This window comes from Lagopus muta, chromosome 5, assembly GCF_023343835.1.
Source record: "Lagopus muta isolate bLagMut1 chromosome 5, bLagMut1 primary, whole genome shotgun sequence".
In the NCBI taxonomy this organism is placed as follows: domain Eukaryota; kingdom Metazoa; phylum Chordata; class Aves; order Galliformes; family Phasianidae; genus Lagopus; species Lagopus muta.
In genome coordinates, this window is record NC_064437.1 from 43,839,308 (window position 1) to 43,861,869 (window position 22,562).

Below are 22,562 nucleotides of genomic sequence, written 5' to 3' on the forward strand. Positions count from 1 at the left end.
TTAAGACTTTGTTTCATGTGTTACACTTATCATTTTCAGGTAGGATAGTTGAATTTAGGCTGTAAATTTTTTAGGAAACGTTTTTGTTTTTCTTTTTACTTACGATATGTAAGCAAGCAAGAAGCATATAGAATGAATACTCAAATCCATTTGGAGAAATTGAATGTTTGCTATATGTATCAAGCAAAAAACCAGATCTCAGTTTTATGATGATGCACAAAAACATAATGATTAATAGTCTCAAAATAGTCAGTCAAATAAGATAAGTAGAAGACATTCTTATTTTTTAAGATTGCAGTAGTTTCCTCAGGGTGCAGTCAGATGAAGATGACATAAGTTAGATGACAACATGAACAGAATAAAAAGATAAAAGACTCTGGAATGGGGGAGTAGTTGGAGCTAGAAACCAACAATGATGGTGGGCCATTGAAAACTTCAAGTGTGTAGAAAGTTCATAGTGTGCATGGAATTACATCTTTGGGTAGCTTCACAAGACAGTGACTGCAAAATAGAATCATATGAAATAGAACAAGAAGAAATCTCAGGAAGTCATCTACTCCTCCTGATGCAATGTTGCTGTACATCTATTGAAATTGACACTTCCCTCAGAGTTGTTTCTTCTAGGCCTTTTCCTATAGGAGTAGGAAATATTAGAAATTTCATGTATGTGGTTGATTTTATTGACTTGTGAAATTTTCACTCTCTAGAGATCAACCCTAAATAATCCTGCTGATTGTAAGTTGTTCATATATCTGAAGTTGAAAAGTATCATTAGCCAATATATATATTTTTTTTTAAGCTGTGATTCTCTCTTCTCCCTAAAAAGTTCCTTCCAGTCTTTAGATGTATGTTTCTACTGAAAAGGTTTTATGCTCCAGTATGCTTTTGGCTAACTTAATTTCCATTGTTTAATTCAGTGTGAACATGGCAAAGGGCTTATTATGATTTTGGAAGCATCATATAACAGTATTGTCTTTTCATGTCTACAATTACTTTCTCTTGTCCAGAGTAAACAGCTACAACTCCTTGATACATTTTGATAAAGAGTATTAAAGAAAAACTGTATTAAATCCTATAAGCAGACAAGAAGTAATAGGAAGGGATCTACGGAGTAGAAACATGCAAGATTGCCAACTTTACTAAATAGCATCTGCAATTTAACAGAATTACCATAGCAGAGATAATTGAAGTGGCTTCCTAAATATTGTCAAAAAAAGTAAAAATGTACTGTTAGTTGAAACAATATACTGGAAGTTTTCTCTTTAATATGACAGTAAATTCACACAAAATCTTTAATTAAAATGTGTACTCGGGGATTGTTGATCTATCATTCTTTTAGAATGATGTCGTCAGTTAGATTGTTTTCTCAAGGTAATGTAATGCTATTTGCAATTGCTAGTATTCTTGGCTTTTGGTACACAGTTTCAAAACTAATGCAAAGTAAGATAGTATGTACTTTACCTATGTCATTTTCTTCTGCAGTTCCCAGCAATTCAATATAAAAATGAGAAGAAAGGATTATTTTAAACATACTTATATGCAGCTTTAATGGATAGTCAGAGGAAGATAAGAATTTGATTTTGCTTGAGTTTTGTGATTAAATTTTACTATGGTAGCCAATGCAGAAGCATAATGTACTTAAAATTTATCAAAAATTTGAGTTAGGAAGATGAAGTGTAACTACATTATACTGAGAAGTGGTTTTTCAACAGCAAAGACAGATGAGATTGCAGAATATATGATCGTAGTTAGCCAAGCTCAGGTATTGATTTATTTGTTCTATTCCTTATTTCCGTATTTTTCGAAACGCAGCCTCAAGGAAAGACTATTGCATCACCACTGAGTTCTGTTAGTTCATTTATGTAAGCAAACTAGTAGCAAAGTTACTTATTTCTATCATTAGATAAGTTGTCAATTGTGTATAACTCTGTAAAAGTCAGCAGAGTTATGCCAGGAAATATTTTATGCATCTGAAGTGACCTTTGTTCTGAAGTTGTGCAAACTTAATTTCACTCAATGTATGGGTGTGACAAAAATTAAAATTAGTAGTCTCTATCTTTCCTACTGAAATTTCTTCTCTATTTCAGTTTCTAAACTGAATTAGTTTGGCATTAGAAACTGTAAAATGATAGCCTTTTATTCTTACTATTTGTGACAAGTACTTGTTTCCTGTTATGAAAAATATTTTTCTTATTGTGGAACTTGATTGAAAGAATCTACATGACATTTTTGCAGGTGTGCAGTTTCAACAAATTCTATTCCAAGGACATATGTAAAAGCTTTTGGTAGCCAGAAGAAACTTAATTTACAAGCAGGAGAGCAGGCATGCAATATGAAATGAATATTATTTTCTTTTGTGAAATGTGAATAAAATTGTTTTAATCTATGCCAAATTTGTATATTTGTATAGATAGATTCTTACATCTAAATCAAATCAACATTCAACAACAACAACAAAAAATGCTACATGAATCAGGGAAGGAGGCAAGTGAAAGAAGCACGTGGAAAACCTAGTACATCTCAAGCACTGATTCTTAGAAAAATCTTTACTAAATGATACTTTTACACCACTGTATTACTAATTGGTGTGTTTTTATTGTTGCTTATTACTTCTGACGATGTATTTAAACAAAAAAGGATGAGGAAATTTGCTAATTTTACCCCATATTAGACTAAAAGTTTGTCCAAGTTCCCCTGTGAGCTACGGACATAATATAGAAGTAGTTAGTAGAAAGCATCTGCAAAACAGATGAGTCATGATGCATTTTTAAATTAGATTAGAACTAGAAGGATAGTATTCTAGTGCCAGCTTGTGATCTGTCAGACTTGAAAAAATAACAGATGTTGTGATAGCAATGAAGAAAGGGAAATAAGGAGAGATACATATGTGTGAAAAACAGCTCCCTTGCAACTTATAAGTTAAGCAATAGTCTCAGAAATATTGGAAGATTTTTAACAGTTCATTTTTTTTTTTTTAATCTTGAATAAATTTATATTTTAAGAATCTAATTTAAGATTGAACAAAGATACTGAATGTTGGTGTGATTCTAAGACTCGGCTTAGTGCTGGTGAAATTAAGGTCAGTAGAAGATTTTAAAAGGGAATGTGAAAGAGAAAGTTGAATATGCAAGCAAATGTTAAAAACGCAGAAATGGAGATGCAACAAAGTGAGGTGTAGATTAAATAAATATAAATTCATTGCATATTGAAATGGTGGAGATTTTAAGACTGGAAATCACTGTTTAATCCATTTTGGAAAGGTCAGTTGAACAGAGAATCTGAAAAAGGTATTTGTTGAAGTCCCAATGAAAAGTACAGAAATATTTGTCTGAAGCTTTCTCAAGGAATAGGAGGGAGAAAGTGATAGGTAATGTGGAGACTAGCCAGGGAGAGTGTACACTGAAAAAGATGAAAGACAGCCAAGCATAGTCAGCATTTTAACTATGAACAAGAACAGAAGCTTTGATGCCTAAATGTATTGGTAGCAGAAAGCTCTCTGGTTTTATATATGTGCACATTGGAGAAAGAGAGCTAGCTTTAGGAGGTTGAATGCTCAAAAATAGCTGAAATATTTTGTTAGTGTTGACCAGATAAGAAGATAAATGGAAATGTTCACAGCACCATCCTTAAACTTATCACTAGGTGACAAGTGTCTGTGAAATTCAGTAAGAAAGGGATTGTTCCTTTTTTACTCACAACCTCCTTGTACGCAGAACTTAGAGACTATCTAAAACAAGAGATGAAGTGGTCCTAAGAAGTTTTATGGATCCCAAGTCTTAGAGCTATGATAAATTTCATAGCACAATTTGCTGTCTGGAAAGCTGGTTCTTGGAGAGAGAAGGCTCCAGTCATCTTGCATATCTTGGAGTACTGACTGAAAATGTTAGTAGCAAAACTTTGCTACTGGTAGATGACAGTATGTGAATTTAGAAGGCAGTTACCATCAAAAATGGAATTGCCTTATTGATGTTACGAGTCAAAGGAAGGCATTATAAACTGAGGAATTTAACAAGCTATCTTGCACTTAAAAGTTCATTATATATATCCCAAGAAAATTGTTTTCTTTCTGTGACTCCAACTTGATTAAAAAATGAAAGCCATTAAGGTAAGAGAAAAGGTATCACGCTCTTTGTCATGGTGAGGTATTAAATAACTTTGATTCTTATTTAATCTCATCAATTTAATTTTGTTATTTATTTCATGAGGATAAGACCAGCTAGGCATCCACGTTTATATTTTTTCTATATGTTCATGCCTGCTTACATAAAGAGATTTTTTTAACAGTTTGTTCCCTTCTGTGTAGTACAACTTCAGTAGAGTAAGAGGAATAGAAATTTTTTTTTTCACTGAAAGAACTTTACTTTAGTAAATGGTACAGCTGGATTTCTCCTTGATTTTGTACTTAGTCACTGTGTTATTGAAATGCAGTTAATTAGCTAACCATAACCCCCATAATCTACCTTCCTTGTATTGTTAAAAACATGTATTAAAGGGGTATGAATGGACACTATCATATCAAATTTGTGCCGAATTTTTTTTTTTTAATTCTAGAATTTGTAACGTTGTTTTTTTTTTTTTTTTCCTGTATAAATGAATATGAGGGAAAATGGTATTACAGATGATCTTAAAGTAAAAGATTTTGGGAACTAAGAGTAAATGATTACTTAAGGCAATTTTGTGTGAACAAAGAGAATTTCTGTACCCAAGCTAGTAGATCTTAATTAATTACGAATTTGAAATCACCAAGTGGGTGGAATGTCTTCAAGTGATAAGATACTAAAGAACTTTTATATATTCAGTGATTTCTCTCCTTTATTTATGTGTGCTGATTGTATTTCAGCCATCTCTACTGGTATTTCATTACATACTTATCGCTTGATCTTAAAATTCAATATCATCATTGAATTTCTTTTTTTCTAAAAGAAAGTGAACATCATTCTATTTTTTCGTGTAATGGGCAAACTAAGAATTTTCATGAACAATGAAAATTTAAATTTCATAGTATGATGTTTTATTTCTCAGACAAATTAAGCTTGTAACAATGTTTATTTTAGTTCCAAATTTCTGAATTTTACATATTATTTAATTAACTTTTATTATATTATACCTTTTGCAATTGTAATTATGGACTTAGCTTTTTCTCTACTTCTATTTAGAAGATAAGTTTGCTTTCAAAAATTAAGACATTATTTTAGAACAATTTTCTCAATTTCTAAAGTTTTCAATAACTTCTTAAAGTTCTAAAGGTGCAGAAGCCTGTGTGATACTAACATCTTTTAGTATTGGTCTTTGCTGAAATTGCAGGACAAGTCATTTTTCTTTAAGGAGTTGCATGTATCTTTTGCATAGCATTACTTATCATCAAAATATTTTGTAAATTGTAACCAGATTAATATGACAGTAAGGATCGTCTTGTAGGTCTTCCCATTAAGAGAAAGGGATGGGAGGACATGATGATGTATCCAAAACACAAGTCCACTTCCTTACATAGGAGGACTGGAATGCAGACATGAAGATTGCATATTGGGTGGTTACTTCGAGTACGGAGTTGGATATGCACAACACTGGCATAAATTCTGAATTAACAGATTAACAGAATTGTTTCCTTTTACTTCTATGTGGTATTCATGACAGTGATTGCACTGTAGCACAAATTGATATATGATGCCCAGGCTTTGAGCTGTGATTAAAAATGAGCTGTGCAGCATCTATCAAGAAATGAAATGATACAGAAAAAATACGCATGAGGTTTTCAGCTTAGTTGCTTTCCAGAATACTGGAAACATTTTCTGAAGAGTTCTGTGGGAAGTTTCATATGTGTATTCTTGTGGAAATGAGTAATTTGAGAAAGCATTAAAATGCATGCAATTTTTTGCCCTCTCCCACTTGTTCTATGACTATACAGAGAATAACCCCAGCAGAACTGTCCCAAATGCTTTAGAAACATTTCAAACTAACCAGAAATAAGTGAGAATAATAAAAAGTATATAGGAATTAGTGACCGCAGTAACTAATTGAAAACTGGTAAGTTCTTGTGGAGTAAAATAAAACTGTGGTTCATTTGTTTGCTCAGCTGTGGTAAAATCATTCCATAGTGCCAGCTTCTATACCTGCTGCAGAAAAGGTTTAATGGAGCTGGAAATATCAAAATTTAGACTCATCTGTTTAAATTAGAGCAATTTTCTTAATTCTCATGCAGTTTGTTCCTGCTCAGTGAATGGATTTATACCTATGATACTTCTATTACTGGGCTTTTAAAGACTCGTATTGCCATAAAAATACTGTAATAATAAACAGAACAGGTAAATAAAGTTTCAGTGTGAAACTGGGATGAGTAACAATGTTCAAAGAGCATGAGAAAAGGAAGAAAATTAATAGAGGGATTGCCCATGCTTGGCAAACAAAGGTAAAGCTCTGTCTTTACTGCTGATTGAGTAAACTAACTCCACTGTTAGCAGTCTATATAGAGCTTTTGTATTAAATGTTAGTTCACAGTTATGGTGAATAATTTTATATAAACATTGACCTGAATAAAGCCATCAGCTTCAAATCAAGTGTACTTTGCATTTACATTTACGTTACTTCTATAAGTTTTATATATTACATCTTCTGTATTGTTACTGTAATGTTATTCCATTGATTTTTACTGTAGTTTCTCCTGACTTTAGCAGCATACCTATGTGAAACTGCACTTAAAATGAACCATACTTACACAGTAGAAAAATAAAGTTTCTAACAATGTTGCCTCCTTTAAGGTGAAACCTCTGCTGGCCTAAAATGGTGAAATCCCATAGGAAAAACCATCTGATTATAGCACACAACAGGAAATATCCTGGAGATCCTAGCTCACATCTGCCTAGTATTGCAAGAACTATAGCTTTTTAGTTTTTGGGAAACTTAGTGCAAAGGGGTTTCAGATTGGCTTCCTTTTTTGCAGAATGCTGATTAGTGCATTGGTAAAGATTAGTAGCTGTATTTTTTTTCTCATCCCAAATGTGAAGTACAAATGAAAACAAACAATCCACGTTTGGTGAGTAGTGTCACCAAAATTTAATTTGGAAAGCAAAATGCATCCACTATCCAGTGTGTATAAAGAAAGATTTCTTCAGACTTAGTGACATGCCTTTCTGACAATCTTTATTTAAAATAAAAAGGATAGGACATTGAATTTGTTATCTAGAAACTTAGAAATTGAAAAGAGGGACAATATCTGAAATGAAGGGTGCCTTAGGAAGAGAACTAACAGTGAGATTAGCTCACCAGAGCTACTGGTAAACAGCAGTGCGAAATTAGGATTGTGTTCCATTGTTAAGAATGGCTAATACTACTAAGTATTTTGTAAACATGATGATTATATATTATATATTAACTAATTTGTGAGATTTTGTAGTTTTTGTAAAGGACAGTGGTGCTAAAGAAGAGCAGTTAGCTGCAACCTTAGCTGAACTTATTAACGTTCATGATAAGTACCAAATAGCTGTTAAAGATAATGAAGCTATCTCTATTGGAGTTAAAAGTTTGTGCAAATCCGTTAACTCCACTGAGTATCTGGGGCTTTTTACTTTTACTTAACCCTGAGTTAGGGATCCCAGCCTCTGTAGATACTGGATTGTTCATTCTGCTTTTGTTGTGCTTCCTGTGGTACCTGTTGATAGGGTGCATAGTGACTCAATGTGTAGCCTTCTTTATTTTAACAAAATACTTTACTCTCTATAATGCCATACAGAAACCGAGCATTCTGGTTTATTGGATTTCATTCTCTGTAGCAAAAACTGTGTTTGTAAAGTACAAGATGCTGTTTTCTATCCTATATGTTAACTTGGCTTCTCTTCCCTTCTGCCTGTTTTTCTAAATCAATTTTATTTGATCTATAACAGAAATATTTCATAGCTACAATGTCTTTATAGTTTTTTTTTCAACATTTTAATATAATTTCCTGTGTCACTGTGGCTTCTTAAATTATAAAGCTATTGTACATCAAGAAGAATTTGCTGTATGCATTCCTGCATCTAAAGCCAAAAGAGGGCATGCTGTACTTAACTTGTTTGACCTGTAATGTATACAAGGAATGGGAAACTTGGCTGCATGTGTAATGGCCTATTAGCCCCTGTTATTTCCTTTATGCCTTATATTAGGTAACTGACCTTCATAACGCATAGAATCTTGCTTGTTGAGCAGTCTAGCATTATATTTGCAGACCTGCAGCTATACTAACTGGTATTACAGTCACATTCAGTGATTTATTTGACCTGTGAAGCCAAAGAATTTCTTTCCTCATAGAATATTTTCTAGGTTTCCAGTGATCCACATTCTAGTCCTCCACTTTATTAGTTATGATGAATACATGATCATTTGCAATATATGTGTGTACATGTATGTATATATAGTGGGACATCATATGTATATGTAGTATATACATCAGCATATATTGGGACATGACTTTCACTTCTGTAAGTCTGTAGCTTCAACATTGTTCTATGGCTTCACTGACCTGTTTGACTTCACAAATAAATCACTAATTCCACTTCTGGAATTTATTTCTTCCTTAGATAAAGTGTATTTATTAAGTACCAGTTTGTATAGAGTATGCTTTGGACCTGTCTCACTGTTAAATAAAGCATAATATAGTAAGCAAGAATTTGCAATGGCTGCCTGATATATAGAAAGGTGTTTAAATAACGTGCATGCAGAAATTAACCCTTACAGTACTGCTTCAAATTATTCTATTTGTTTTCCTGTATAACTTTAACAGTGGGCTATGCTGCTTTTCTACTCAGCTTTATAGTACTGTATATCAAGTACATAAATAGTAAAAACAAAAAAAAAAAAAGTAAAACAAAGCTTACTGTAAACAACTGATTCTATAAGACTTAATGCCCCAGGTTGCTAATGAGTAGTACATTCCTAAACAGCTACTTCTCTTTTTTAAAAGTTTTTACATCAAAGCATAAATTTAAAACATAAAGTTTCAGTGTAGCTGTGCACATGTCAGATTTCTTCCTAAAATGTAGTAGGCATGTATGCTGTAGAAAGAAGTCAGTTCTTTAAGGGTTAATATGGGTTTAAGGAATCCTAAAGTATTTTCCTGCTTGTCTTTTCTTGAAGGTATCTGCATGTTAATTTTCAGATATTACCTGAACAGGTGAATATTAAGACTGTATGAATGACTAACTGACTGAATGAAGTAATTCATTTGAAATGCTTGCTTGTATCTTGTAAATGACTGGAGAGAAGAAAAAAAAAAAAAAAAAAGTAATTTCTGAATCAAGGTTTTAAAATGAAATGCATTAAAATCTCACCAGAACAGAAACTCGTATACTGACAATTCACTCTGATTTCTTTTTCTTTCAAATAGCCCAATAGAATCCTGCCAGAATTTCTACAAAGATTTCACATTACAGATTGACATGGCTTTCAATGTGTTCTTCCTACTCTACTTCGGCTTGCGTGTAAGTAGTTTGTCGTTGAGGACAGGCAGAATTAAAAAATGATAAAAAAAAATAAGCCAACTTCTAAAATGCAAGATCAAAGCTTTTGGTTTGGAATATTTAAGTGATAAAGATAAACAGATAAGATAGATAAGGAGACAGGAGTTTTATAAATTTGAATGGCTGGTTCCAACCCTACTATGTCTGTCTCTTCAAGTATGGTAGAAAGTGAAATTATGATAATGTAGGTCAATATAGTCAAACTGCGTTTCAGTACATTCAGTGTGATAACTACCTCAGCAAAACTGGGAAGTACTTGAATTATTTTTGTGCTGTTAGATCTGTCTTTGGCAGTTGCAAGTTGAGATAACAGCTGGTAGAGCTGCCAATCTCAATTTTATGCACTTCCATTTTTCCAGACTGCTAATGAATATTTTGTGTAAGTTGTAAATACCAGTCAACATGCTGAATGTCAACATGTATCCGTAGAACATGCTTTTCACTTTCTGAAAATGCAGTAATACAATTTCAACATCTAAAAGTTTGGATTTCTAAAGGAAGATGCACTTTTTCATTAAGTTTGGGACCATAATGCCTGTAATGCAAGAGGATTTTCTACTTGTTTTTTAATCTTTCCTCCTCTCCCTCCCTCCTTCCTTTTCTGTTCTTTAGTTGTACAGATAATTCCCGTCAGTGTTTGCACCGCTGTATACATAGTCTGTGCTGCATTTTGAAAACATATAGCATAGTAATTTGTAATTATTCAGTGTTTGTTCAGGAGAACTTCAGTACAGGTTGACCTTTTGACACAGAAGTTTCAATCCATGATACTTATGAGTTTCCAACAAACCTCTACTTAGAAGTATTCAGATACTTTTTAACATTTATATTAGTGGTAAGGTAGTATGTTCCTACCAGAAGAAAATTTAAATTTAAAATTGTGTATTGGCCACCTACTCAAAGCAGTAACTTGGGCTGAGCTAACTGGAAGAACACAGTAGCAGTGAATACTAATTAATGCTTTTAAATGTGTACTATATTTTTTTAAAAGGAGAGAGTAACATTGTCTCTCTTTCTTCTGATCCTGTGGACTGAATGTACTTTACTGGTTATAGTTTGTGAGATGGGCTACTAGAATAACTTTTTCAGTTGTTGCTTCAACCAAATCAAATGTTTGTGTTATCCAAAACTGCTTTGTGATGCAAGCCAAAGTATAGTAAGCAAAGATATTAAGGGCTTGCATCAGAACTGGTACTCTCTGTGTAAATTAAAATGATTATATACATACAGCATCCATTCTCCAACACATTCTGCTGTACTGAACAGGAGTTCCTGGAGAAACAAATGATACTCAGCTTGTTTGCATACAAGGATTGTGTCAGTGATGAATTTGCTGGTTTAACAAGCTGAGTTAACAGGCATCTCATACCTTTAGCTACTTAAGTTTTTTTGTTTTTGTTTTTGTTTTTGTTTTTTTCAGACAAATACGCCCTGTGAGTATTCACTGGCAAATTAAAGTACTTGAATAAATATTTTAAATCTCATCTTCTCCCATCTGTTCTCCCTGAAATGATGTCACAATTCAAATTCATGAAGATACTACCATATCTTCAGTTCCAGATGATATTTGCCTTCAAACACACACATCCATTTTAAAACCCTAATGGGCTAGTAACTCACTATGTGAGAAGTAAGACATTTACGAGCTGCTGATGAAGACTAAGCCCAGATTGCATGAGTTAGCAGATAATCAAGCAATAGTCTGGCAAATGAATGACACAGAATTGTGCTCCTGCTTCTAGAAAAGCATGTTATCTCTTCAAGCACACTTCTGGAATGTAAAGCGCTTCAATTAGTTGCTAATTATCTAAATAAATAGCTGTTAAAATACTTTCAAGAAAACTGTGAGTGGCCTTTATAGTCAATGCTGTTTGTTTTGGTTTTTGAGTAACACCTCTTAACCTTTTTGAGAGCAAAAATGTTGTCCCTCTCAGAGTGGTGAAATGCTGACTAGATCAAACATGATTTCAGAAAATACCAACATGAGATCCTGAAAAGGTTTGCATTCCATATATTGTGACTACTTTTAAGTTCGTTAAAAAGGAGTTGAAAAGTTTTGATGAAACTGGATATGTTTTGCTCAGTTTTCATGCTGAAGCTTTGATTAATTGTATAATATAGAATAACAAAATGTCAATACATTTCCATTTTTGAATCTTCTCTGAGCAAATGCTGCTCATATTGTCTTTTTTTTTTTTTTTTTTTCTCAAGTATGACTTCAACGATCTTAAAAGTCGAATCCCCTTATCCAAATGCTTCCCTTAAATAAAATTTTAATGTAATTGTAGAAAGAGGATTAAGTGAATGGAATAGCAATACTTTCTTTGAAAGTTAGACAGGGTATATTTTCTGCCATTCAAAATAAAATAAAATAAAATATGTTAGTCTAAGATTCAAGTCTTGCATGAGTAAAACCAGTTCACTAAATATCTTCATAATTCATTAAACTTTTATATTTATTTATAACTATTTAATATTTTCAAAAAAAAATTTAGCCATATTTTGAATATGAACAGTTGTTTAATCCCGCTAAACACCAGATAAAAATGGTCTTTGATGATCACAAAGATGTATTTGAAATCTAAGTTTCCCAGTTTCCCAATGCTGATTTCATAATCATTAGAGAGAAAGGGTGTCTTCCAGAGTACAATGCAGAGAACTGAAGTCCTGCTGCACTTCTAAATTATTGCTTGAAGGATTCATCATACTGATTAACTCTAGATAGGATGATAGTGGGATCTTGGTAATAAAATACCTTGTATTTAGAAACTGCAAATAAAAACAACAGCAACATGATGACACTACTACTACTATGCTTGCAGTGCTGCAGTAAAGGTGATATACTTTGGAATATTTTCTATTTATCTTTATTTTTCCAATATTTCTGATATGTTATTAATAAATGTGAAGGATGTAGTTTTTACCATAGATCTTACAACTTACTACATAAATATTCTGCTTCTTTAGATAGAATTTTCACAGAATTCTTACCAGTGATACCGACTGTTTTGTCTGGAGCTAGTTATTAAATTACCTTTGAAGTTTAATATTTTATAATGGAAAGTATTGCATGCAAGTACACACCACAAATCTAACTTGATTCTTTTTTCTTTTTTTTTTTTTTTTTTCTTTTTTCTTTTTTCTTTTTTTTTCTTTTTTCTTTTTTTTTTTTTTTCCCCAGTTCATAGCAGCCAATGACAAGCTATGGTTTTGGCTGGAAGTTAACTCAGTAGTAGATTTCTTCACGGTCCCTCCAGTGTTTGTTTCAGTATATTTAAACAGAAGTTGGCTCGGTAAGTAATAGAGTTTCTCTTTTTAATAGCTATCATAAAAATACCTAAACTTGGCATATTTTGATAATGCTTTCACCTTATGAAGTGATTCTACCATTTCAGTAGACAGGTGAGTTATGTCAGAAAAAAGCACTAAGTCAATCAAGAAAAATGACCCAGCCAAATGAGTGGAATTAAATTCAGCTTGTGAGTAGTCATGAGTGGTGTTCCCCGTGGAGGTCAGTATTGGGACCAGTCCTTTTTGATGATTTGATCAGGAGGATTGGTTGAACCCTCAGTAACTTTGCAGATGACACCAAGTTGGGAGAAAGTATTGATCTAATTGAGGGTCAGAAGATACTACAGAGAGATCTGGATATGCTGGATCAATGGGCTGTGGTAAATGGGATGAAGTTCAGCAAGACCAAGTGCCTAGTCCTGCACTATGGTCACTACAACTCCATACAGTGCCACAGGCTTGTGGCAGAGTGGCTGGACAGCTGGGCAGAAGAAAAGGATCTGGGGATGTTAATTGATAGCCACCTGAACATGAGCCAGCACTGTGCCCAGCTGGCAAAGAAGGCCAGTGGCATCCTGGCTTGTATTATGAACAGTTTAGCCAGAAAGAGCAGGAAAGGGATCATCCCTCTGTATTTGGCACTGGTGATGCTGCACCTTGAGTACTGTATTCAGTTTTGGGCCCCTTACTTCAAGAAAGACACTGTGGCCCTGGAGCATGTCCAGAGAAGAGCATTGAAGCTTTGAGGGGACTGGAGCACAAGTCTTATGAGGAGCAGCTGAGGGAAGTGGAATTGCTTAGTGTGGAGAAGAAGAGGCTCAGGGTAGGCCTTATTGCTCTCTACAATACTCTGAAGGGTGAATATACCAAGGTGGAGTTCAGCCTCTTTTCCCAGCAATAGGATGAGAGGGAATGGCTTCAAGTTGCACCAAAGGAGGTGAAGGTTGATTGTTAGGAAAAAAAACTTCCTCTCCTAAACAGTGGCCAAGTATTGGAACAGGCTGCTCAGGGAAGTGATGAACTCAGCACACATGGAGGCATTCAAGAAACATGTCTATGTAGCACTTAGGGACATGATTTAATGGGCATGGTGGTGATGGTTTGATGGTTGAACTTAGAGATCCTTTCCAATCTTGGTGATTCTATGATTCTATGAATATAATTTCCTCCCATAGGTATTGGTAAGGTCCATCTAGAGAATACAGTTTAATATGTGTCTGTTGTTACAAAGTGGGGAATATAGTATAATTATTACTTGAACAGATTATTCTAGCCATTTATTCACTGAAATCTACTGTCATGAGTCATCAGCAATGAAATCAAGAGGTTTCCTTCACTTTTTGTGCCAATAAAGAAAATTTTAAAGCCATTGGAACAATATGTTTGGGAGATTTGGATAGATGTTACTGGTCTCAAACCTTGGGTAGGAAAGACTGCTAGGAGTGCACTGGAAAAAGATATGGCACACAAAAAAGATCACAAAATGAAACAAAGTAGATTAAAAAAAAGCTAAAAATAGTCATGTACTATGGTATACTAAGTTTCTTGTACCAGTGGCATATTTTTATCTAGTTACATAAAATGAGGATCAAAATTTGGGACCTTTTGTTTGGAGAAAACTTTCCAAAATGTCATGCTTTTTAAGTGCTATATTTTTAGATAACAAATGAAACCTCACCATTTGTCTATCAATTTCTATAGAAACATTACTGCTTGTTGTCACTGAAAACTGAAAGCAGTGAAACTTGTAGTGAAACAGAGAATTTTAAATAAAATTATGATATTCTCAATTTCAGAAATACAAATATGCAGAAATTATCAATAATTCAGTGCTGTATGAAAAGAGACTAATAGATTGCATAACCATGTTCAGGTTCATCATATACATTAGCGGTTATTAATAAACCAAAGAATAAAGCAGCAAAACAGCCAAAAAAGATGATTACAGATCCACATATCGTTAAAGTCTTAATTGCATTCTACCATATTTATTAAATGAAAATTTTGAAGTAGAAAATGTCATAAAGTACCATACTTTTTATAGGAAATAAAATTGTCAATAACAAATGAACTAATCCGTAGAAGAAAATTCACATTTCACTAGCAGTTTTCCCAGATTTGAAAATCCCAGAATCTTATGTAATGTGATTTAGTAGGATGTGTTTTCATACTTGAATCTCATGTAACATAGATTCCCACAGCTTTCAGATTTAAGTCATTGGAGATGAAGGTGAACTGAGAGGAAAAACTAGCATCCATAGAAAATGAATATGAAATGAGCAAAAATGAAAAAAAAAAAAAAAAAAAAAACACACACTAGAAAATTATGCAAAAAGATAATAAGTTGGAATTAATATACTTTATGAAAGTGACTGTGTAAATGACTCACTCTTGGTGACACAGCAATCTAACAGAACCAACAAGAATAATGAGAGTGCCTTCATATTTATCAGTTTTCCCTGAATACTTTGTATATGATCCATGTCATTTTGCAGGCGAAGTTAAATGTTGTAATTATATTTATTTATTGTATTAAAAGGATTTCCTCTGCTCGTAATTGCACCAATTTCACTTTTTCTGGATTTCTTCTTTATAGTCCCACTTGTTTTCTGACTGAATCCTTTTTTAGAGGTATTTATCACCTGCTGAAACACAGATTTGTTTAATTTTTTATTATGTAGCTGGCTTATGAGCAACATATTTATGAGGTTTGAGCATTTACACTTGCTTCTTTTATGTTTATTCCAGAGGAGCTTTCACATTAGGGAAAATCATTCTCAATGAAATAATTTACTTATTCAAAAATGTGAATTACTGGGGTCTGTGATTTAGACCAGCAAAATGTCATTTGGAATTGTTGTGGTGAAAGAGTTTTTAAGCAAATACACAGAAGTGTATTAATGAAGAGTATTCCTTCATAGTTTCGAAAGAGAATTTACTTTCCTGAAGGAGCTGAAATGCTTGCGACATGTTTATAAGTAACAGTGGAAAGGCAGAAGTGTGGGTGGAGGGCTAGGGAGAATGTTTTCACTGTATTACTTTCAGGTCAAGTACCTACTTTTTTTTTTTTTTTTTTTTTTAAGAAAAAAATTAAAAATTTAAAAATTTAAATCTAAGTAGTTCAGTGGTATATATTACTTCAGTAGTCAGTGGTGTTAAATTGCTTATGCTAATACTTAAAACTCTACAGTTAAAAACATAACTGTTTTCTAATGAAGTCCATTTGCATCTATATCCCTTTGATGTTTTTTCAGCACAGTTTTGCAAAAAGTAACATTTGAGCAGATATTTATATGTAAAATAAATACTTCTTGTGCAGAACTGTAGGAAAAATTTGGTAATACAGACAAAAGAACAATTATCCACTGTGATTGCAGACTTCTGTGTAGTGGGGAGAATCTTTCCAAGGGAAGAACAGTAACAACAAAGAATGGTGTTTATGGCTCCAGAGTTTACATGTTGTTTTGATAATTAATTTTAGCCAAATGCTTTCTATTAGTTGCTAAATGTGCTGTATTTACAGCACATATAACTTCTGTAAATGAAGTTAGGCTAAAAGTGCCATTGGAGGAAAAAAGATTTGCAATGGCAGAAGTGAGGTTCTGGCGAAACTCATTTTTTAACACAAATTCATTATGATCTGAGAATCACAGCTAAACTTTAGGTGATCAGACCTTTGTTTCTTAGGTAGCTTGCAATCTACTAAGCTGGAGATGCCTGCAATGTGTGAATATTTTCTAGCCTTACTTAGTAATGATATACGAACACTGTACCCTCTACTTAAAATTGTTACTCTATCTTCTGTAAGAGCAAACCTTTACTTTAAATAACTGAAAAATTGCCTTGACAGAGTGATGTTCATAGGGGAAGATTAAATGTGTAAAATACCACCTTAGATTCATGTTTACAAGGACATGTGAACAAAGACCAATCAACCTTAGGAACTACAGTGACTTAAATAAAACCTAACTAATTATAAGGATTTTATATTCTTTCATATTAACATTGAATCACAGTTGATCAGTTTACTTTTCCTCTTTATTCTACTGTACAACATTTTAATTCTTAGAAACTATTTGATTGCTAATAGATTCATCTGACATCTCCTCGGCGGTCTTGGCTGCTGCTGAAGTTGTGCTATTTTTTTAGAAAGTAACTTGAGATTTACAGTGGGGGGAAAGAAGGCAGACAGTGTGTGCAAATGCAGACATATCTGCAGCATAGATGAATAGTGAATCTCTCTATGTGGTGGAAAGCATATTTATTCAAACGAGGGCTTTCTTTTTTCCAATCTTTCTTGAAATCCTGTTCAGGTTCTGTTACAGACTTCCCAAGTCATTTTGGATCTGACTTGTTGTTTCAGTATCATTTCTTGGACTTAGAAAATTGTTTCCAATGTCTCTGGTAGAGAGAACTATTTATGTCAGTCAGAAAATGAAATTAGTTTCTCCTTGTGGTTAATGAAAATAGATGCGTAACTTTAGAGAAAAATTGATAGTTTAAGCTGATGTTGCAAATGCCTTCTGGCCATTCAGCAAGTGTGCTTCAAGTTGAAACTTTGAAAATCTCTGTGAGAAAAAGTGACATGGAAAACATTTGTTTCAGTACCTTTTTTTTTTTTTTTTTTTTTTTTTTTTTTTTACGTATGCTCTACAGAGCAACTCTGCCTAAACGTCTGTACAAATTTGCTGAACGCTTTACGCCTTTTGGAAAATGGTATGCAACAGAGTACCTTAATGACACGAAGTGCTTTAATAACCAAGTTGTGGGGATGCCTGTGAGACAGGAGCTCCAAAACCTTATAAGAATCTGCTGTATCTTGATACATCCACAGCCCTCTGAAATACGCTCTTCTTAGCACCCTTAATTTAGTCAATTTTCAGTGTGTTTATACATTAAGTATTATGTATTTCTGCCATCTAGTGGGAAATACTATAAATACACGTCCAAATATGCCTTTAATATGCCAGTTTTTTTCTCTTTTACAAAACTGGTGTACTTTTTACAGCTTTAAAACATGTTATGTAATTTTACTTACATTATATTTTATGTACATTGGAAGAACAATTTTGTTCAGTTTCTAAGGGAAATAGTGTTTTTCATACGTATGCATTAGTTTCATTTGCAGTAACATTTCTTCATTCACTTCAGGTGACTTCAAGCAGGTAGAAGAATTTTTTAAAGAATATCACTCTTAATAGTCTATGATGTGCTATGTCTTCTGATAATAGTATGTCACTGAAAAGACTGTATCACATGTATAATATTGAATACAATTTTCTCTCCTTTTAATCAAACCATTTTTCCTTATTATTCTTCAGTATCATCTATTAATTTTATCAATGTGGATTTTGTTTTCCCTCCAGAATATTAATAGAAATATTAACTTAAGGTCAAGAACCCTTCCCTGACAAGGTTACCGTGGACAGCATGCTATTTAAAGGCATAACAGTTCTTTTTTTGCTTAATGCCATTGCAATGCTGCATTAACTCCATCAGTATGTACATCTTTATTGTTCAAATGTAAATTCTAATGGCAATGGGATGTTTTTTGCATACATAAATACAATTCTTTATTTTGAACTCCTAAGTATTTTGCTGTAGTATTCCTTGCTCTGTCTGTGATTTGGTTAACTATGGTCTGTGGTTACTTTTAAACATATGATAATAATATTAACTTTCTTATATATTTTTGGAACTTCAACTGACTGTACCAGACTTACTGAAAACCAACGTTAAGTAGACTGCAGAGCAAATTTTTAAAATTACTAAATACAAGGTACCCAGATATGATGACTTAGAAATGTCTCACTTAGTCCTTTTAGGAAGGCAGTTATGCCATAATTACATGATTGGCTTTTTCTCAAAACATGTATTAGATTTCAGCCTTATTTGCCTTATTACTAAAATGTCTGCCAGGCCCAAGGAAGTCTTCAGCTCCATTAGTTAACGTCAATCAAAAACACTTTCTTTTTGGAAATTTAGTACTTTAAGATACAAAATATATGTTAATATTTTATTACTACTTAGAAATTGTGTTAATTATTATTCATGAACAGTAAATGTACTCGCTAATAAGAATTTTTATTTAAGCAGCCTAAGTTTGTTATTCATAATCAATTTAAAATATCTGCTAAGATGGAGTCCTGTAGGCACTCCTTTACTTGAATCAAACAGTTTGAAGTTGTAATGTTTAGAACTTTCAAAGATTTATCAGTACTCTTCAGCCTATTTCTTTTAGATTGACATTCTTTTAGTGTAAACCAAACTATTTTTTTCCATGTGTATTATACAAAAAAAAAAATTATATTATTGTACCTTAATTGCAGCTTAATTTTCAGTAGAACATACTCACCATAAAGGAAAGAGAGATGTTCTATTTCTGTTCATAGTATTAGTAGGCATTTAGGTCCAATCTGAGTGTGGAATACTGAATTAACTTTATTCCATATTCCATATGGATTGCTAGAAAGTCTCTACCAGCAAAACTAATGATGTTCAGATGGCATTTGCTTGCTCTTTCTGTGTGTATGCTTTGGCATCTTTTTGCTTTTTTCTTTTTTCCTCCAGTCTGGAGTTTTTTTTTCAATTTGAAACAGCATTAAAAGAGACACTACTAAACTTTGGAAAATGTTTATTTGGTTCCAGCATTTAGTATATAATTCTTTTTGAATAAATCAGTAGAGTGTATTTACGAATGTTATTATAAGCTTGTGCTAGTTAGGAAACATTTTGCTCTAAATCTAGCTACCAATTCTACTTTCTCGGTTGATATTTGTAAAGGAATATGAGGTCAATGAATCTGAGTTTTCTTGGTATTTTAGGTTAAAATATCTAAGCTTATCATGTCTTTGAAATTGCACAGACATTTGCCAGGAATAAACTTTCTTATGAAATCTCACTAGCTGCTAATTCAGGCCAGAAGCAGAGATACTGCATTCAACTTCATCAGCAGTTTTGTTTGTAAAGTAAAAAATATAGCAGATGGCAAGGAAATATAAAAAACAGAATAATGCCTTAATTAATTTAAAAACATAAACACACACAGAAACACAGCATTTTGGTTTGGGAAACTGTGTTTCTCTAGATCAAACTTTTTTTTTTTTTTTTTTTTTTTTTTTTTTTTCCCTAAACCCATTTTCTTTCTGTTAAATGTGATTTTTGCAGGGAAATTGACATTTTCTTTTTAATTCAGATCTTATTTAGAAGTTCACTTTTTAATTATGTTCTTAAATGATTAATTATGTAAATAATACAAAATGAAGGTAGCTTACTATTCTTATTAAAATTCATATAATGTATAAACTATTTGTAAATTTTTAATACGTATGTATAATTAAAATGATTTTAGATGCTTGCTAATGCACACTTAATGTAATGCTTAATGATGGCTCAAGAAAATAATAGGTTTGTAGTGATTATTTGGCAGACAATATGTATGATGATGTGGCAGTCAGAACAACAGAATTTATACTCAAAATATATTGCAATCATAAATTCAAAATAAATAGGATAATTTGTAAAGTGGCTTCTACAATTTGTACTGTGGTTCTAGCTTTCATTTTCTATAGAGGTTCATAGTAACACTGAGATTGGTCTCTCGTGCCTGCCTTCACTTTCTTTCTTGCTATGGGCAAAGCATCCACACTACAGCATTGTAAAATGAACTGAAAAGCAGATACACCTAGGAAATAAAAATGATCCATGATAGGATCTTCTAGATTCTCTCATGTTCATGCTTACTATGGAAATACATCCTAATCACATAGGGAAGTACGTAGCAGTCAAGAGTATAGGGCAAATAATGCCCGTATTTGGAGGAAGGCTGTCTTCTGGAAAAACATCAGAGACACCTGCTTTTCTAGAAGCTGATTGTAATCTACTCTGACAGTGCATATCCTTTTTCACAATCTATTCTTAGTGTTGGTAGTTCTGTGGCAATATATTTGTAATTTACTCTAGCTTTTGATAATATATTATCCTATTACAGCAACCATTTTTTGAGCAGTAAAAATACCCTCAGAATTTGCATCTCAGCAGGCAGACCACAGGCAGATTTTCTGTCTGAAATTGATTTGAAGAGTCTTAAACACTATTCTCTTTGCTGGACTTATTCCAGAGGCAGCCTTAGTGCTGTATTGAATCTTCCAGTTCTCAGACTTTGTATTTAAATATGTTACAACACTGGATCTGTGAAGACTTCTAGTACTGGCATGAGGTGAAAATAGGGATACTAGTAAGTAATGTATGGACCTATGTGACAGCCATATTCACACCAGACAGTGAAAGCAACTTAATCTTTGACTTCTATGGAATTTTATGCCTGAAGTCTTAATCTAATAGCTGGTATGAAATATTGTTTGTTGTTTTTACAGTATGAATTTATTCCACCTTCAGGGAGTTATATAGTAAGACCATCATTCATCGTTTACAGGCATAAATATTTTACAAAGTGTGTGGCACAATCTGGTCAGAAAAGTAGAATTTTTTTTTCACACTTGTATCATAATTATATACAATTTTGTGGAGTATTATTTTTTCTAAATTAATTCGTTTGTATTTGCTTGCAAAGACAGGCAGAATTGCAAGTCTGCAAGCAACAGAGTGCTGTAGCATTACTCAGATTTTACATCTGGCTTTTGTCCTTCCTTTGCTTAGGGTTAGAAATTTAGATTTGCATTTTTTAATTGTGGATCAGATTTGTTTTAAAATTATTTCCATTTTCTATTATTTAATTCATTTTTTCCCAGTCTTTGATGTATTCAATAGTTTTATCAGTGCTCTGAAACAAAAAGGGAGAAAATCAATAAAAATCTGGATAACATCCTCTGTTCCAGGGAGCTGAAAGAGTTAAAAGAATACTGTCAGATTACTAAACCCAAAATGTAGGTTATGTAAACAAGAAGCTTGGCTTTTGCTAGTTATTAATGGAGCACTGATTTGCTTTAGAGGTGTGCTAGACTCAAAACACTTTTGAATTCTACATCCAAATGTTTGCTGTAAAACAAACAAACAAGCAAAAAAAAAGCCAACAACCGACCAAACAAAAAAACACCACAAAGTAAGATAATGATAGGTTTAAAATTCAAAACATAACAAGAATATAGTTATATTTAAAGTGAAATACAAAAATGAAGAAAAATAATATGCCTTACATAATTAAAAAAAAAAAAGTAGGATGTTCTGAGAAATAATGCCTTGTTAAAATCCTTCCAGTTTGAAAGGAATAATCCAAATGCTCACAGATAGTTTATAAATATGTGTGTATGCATTTGTACAGTCAAAGCGCATAATTCCCAATGAACTCCATGGAACTTCACTTCTGTGACCAGTGGGAATATGACCAGGGTGTTTGTAAGAACTTGGTGTAAATGCTACGATGTAAAAGAATCACAGAAATGGTTTACTTATTATTTACTCCCTGAATAATACTTGGCATTTTAAATTTGTGTGTACGTGCTCCCCATTTCTTTGTTTGGCCTTGTCACACTTCAATAACATTTTCAAAGTGCTTTGAGATCCTGTATATTTCCTATAAGCAGATGATACTGTCTGTTTTTATATCTGCTTTGCACTGTACTCCAGATGGCATTGATATATTTTTAGAATATATATTTTTATGGCTTTTCTAGTGCAGAAAAAAAAAATGTAATAGGGATGCTGGCACGTTAAACATATTTCTTGAAATGAAGTTAGCTTTTCAAGAAGGAGTATGTACGTTATTCTCTAAAGCCAGGACATTGACCAGGCAAGCACATCATGTCTCATGGAAAGTACCATCTC

General features: G+C 32.9%; 2 protein-coding genes across 33 annotated transcripts in view; one reads left to right on the forward strand and one right to left on the reverse strand.

Moving 5' to 3' along the window:
* Nucleotides 1-22,562, reverse strand: part of RPS24 (ribosomal protein S24) — a 559,366-nt gene that overhangs the window by 472,340 nt on the left and 64,464 nt on the right. The window lies entirely within an intron of this gene.
* Nucleotides 1-22,562, forward strand: part of KCNMA1 (potassium calcium-activated channel subfamily M alpha 1) — a 436,284-nt gene that overhangs the window by 253,399 nt on the left and 160,323 nt on the right. For all 31 annotated transcript variants that reach the window (XM_048946538.1, XM_048946532.1, XM_048946533.1 and 28 more), the window contains 2 exons: nucleotides 9,356-9,449; nucleotides 12,670-12,781. In XM_048946538.1, the coding sequence (XP_048802495.1) occupies nucleotides 9,356-9,449; nucleotides 12,670-12,781 (206 nt within the window). The remainder of the gene's footprint in view (nucleotides 1-9,355; nucleotides 9,450-12,669; nucleotides 12,782-22,562) is intronic.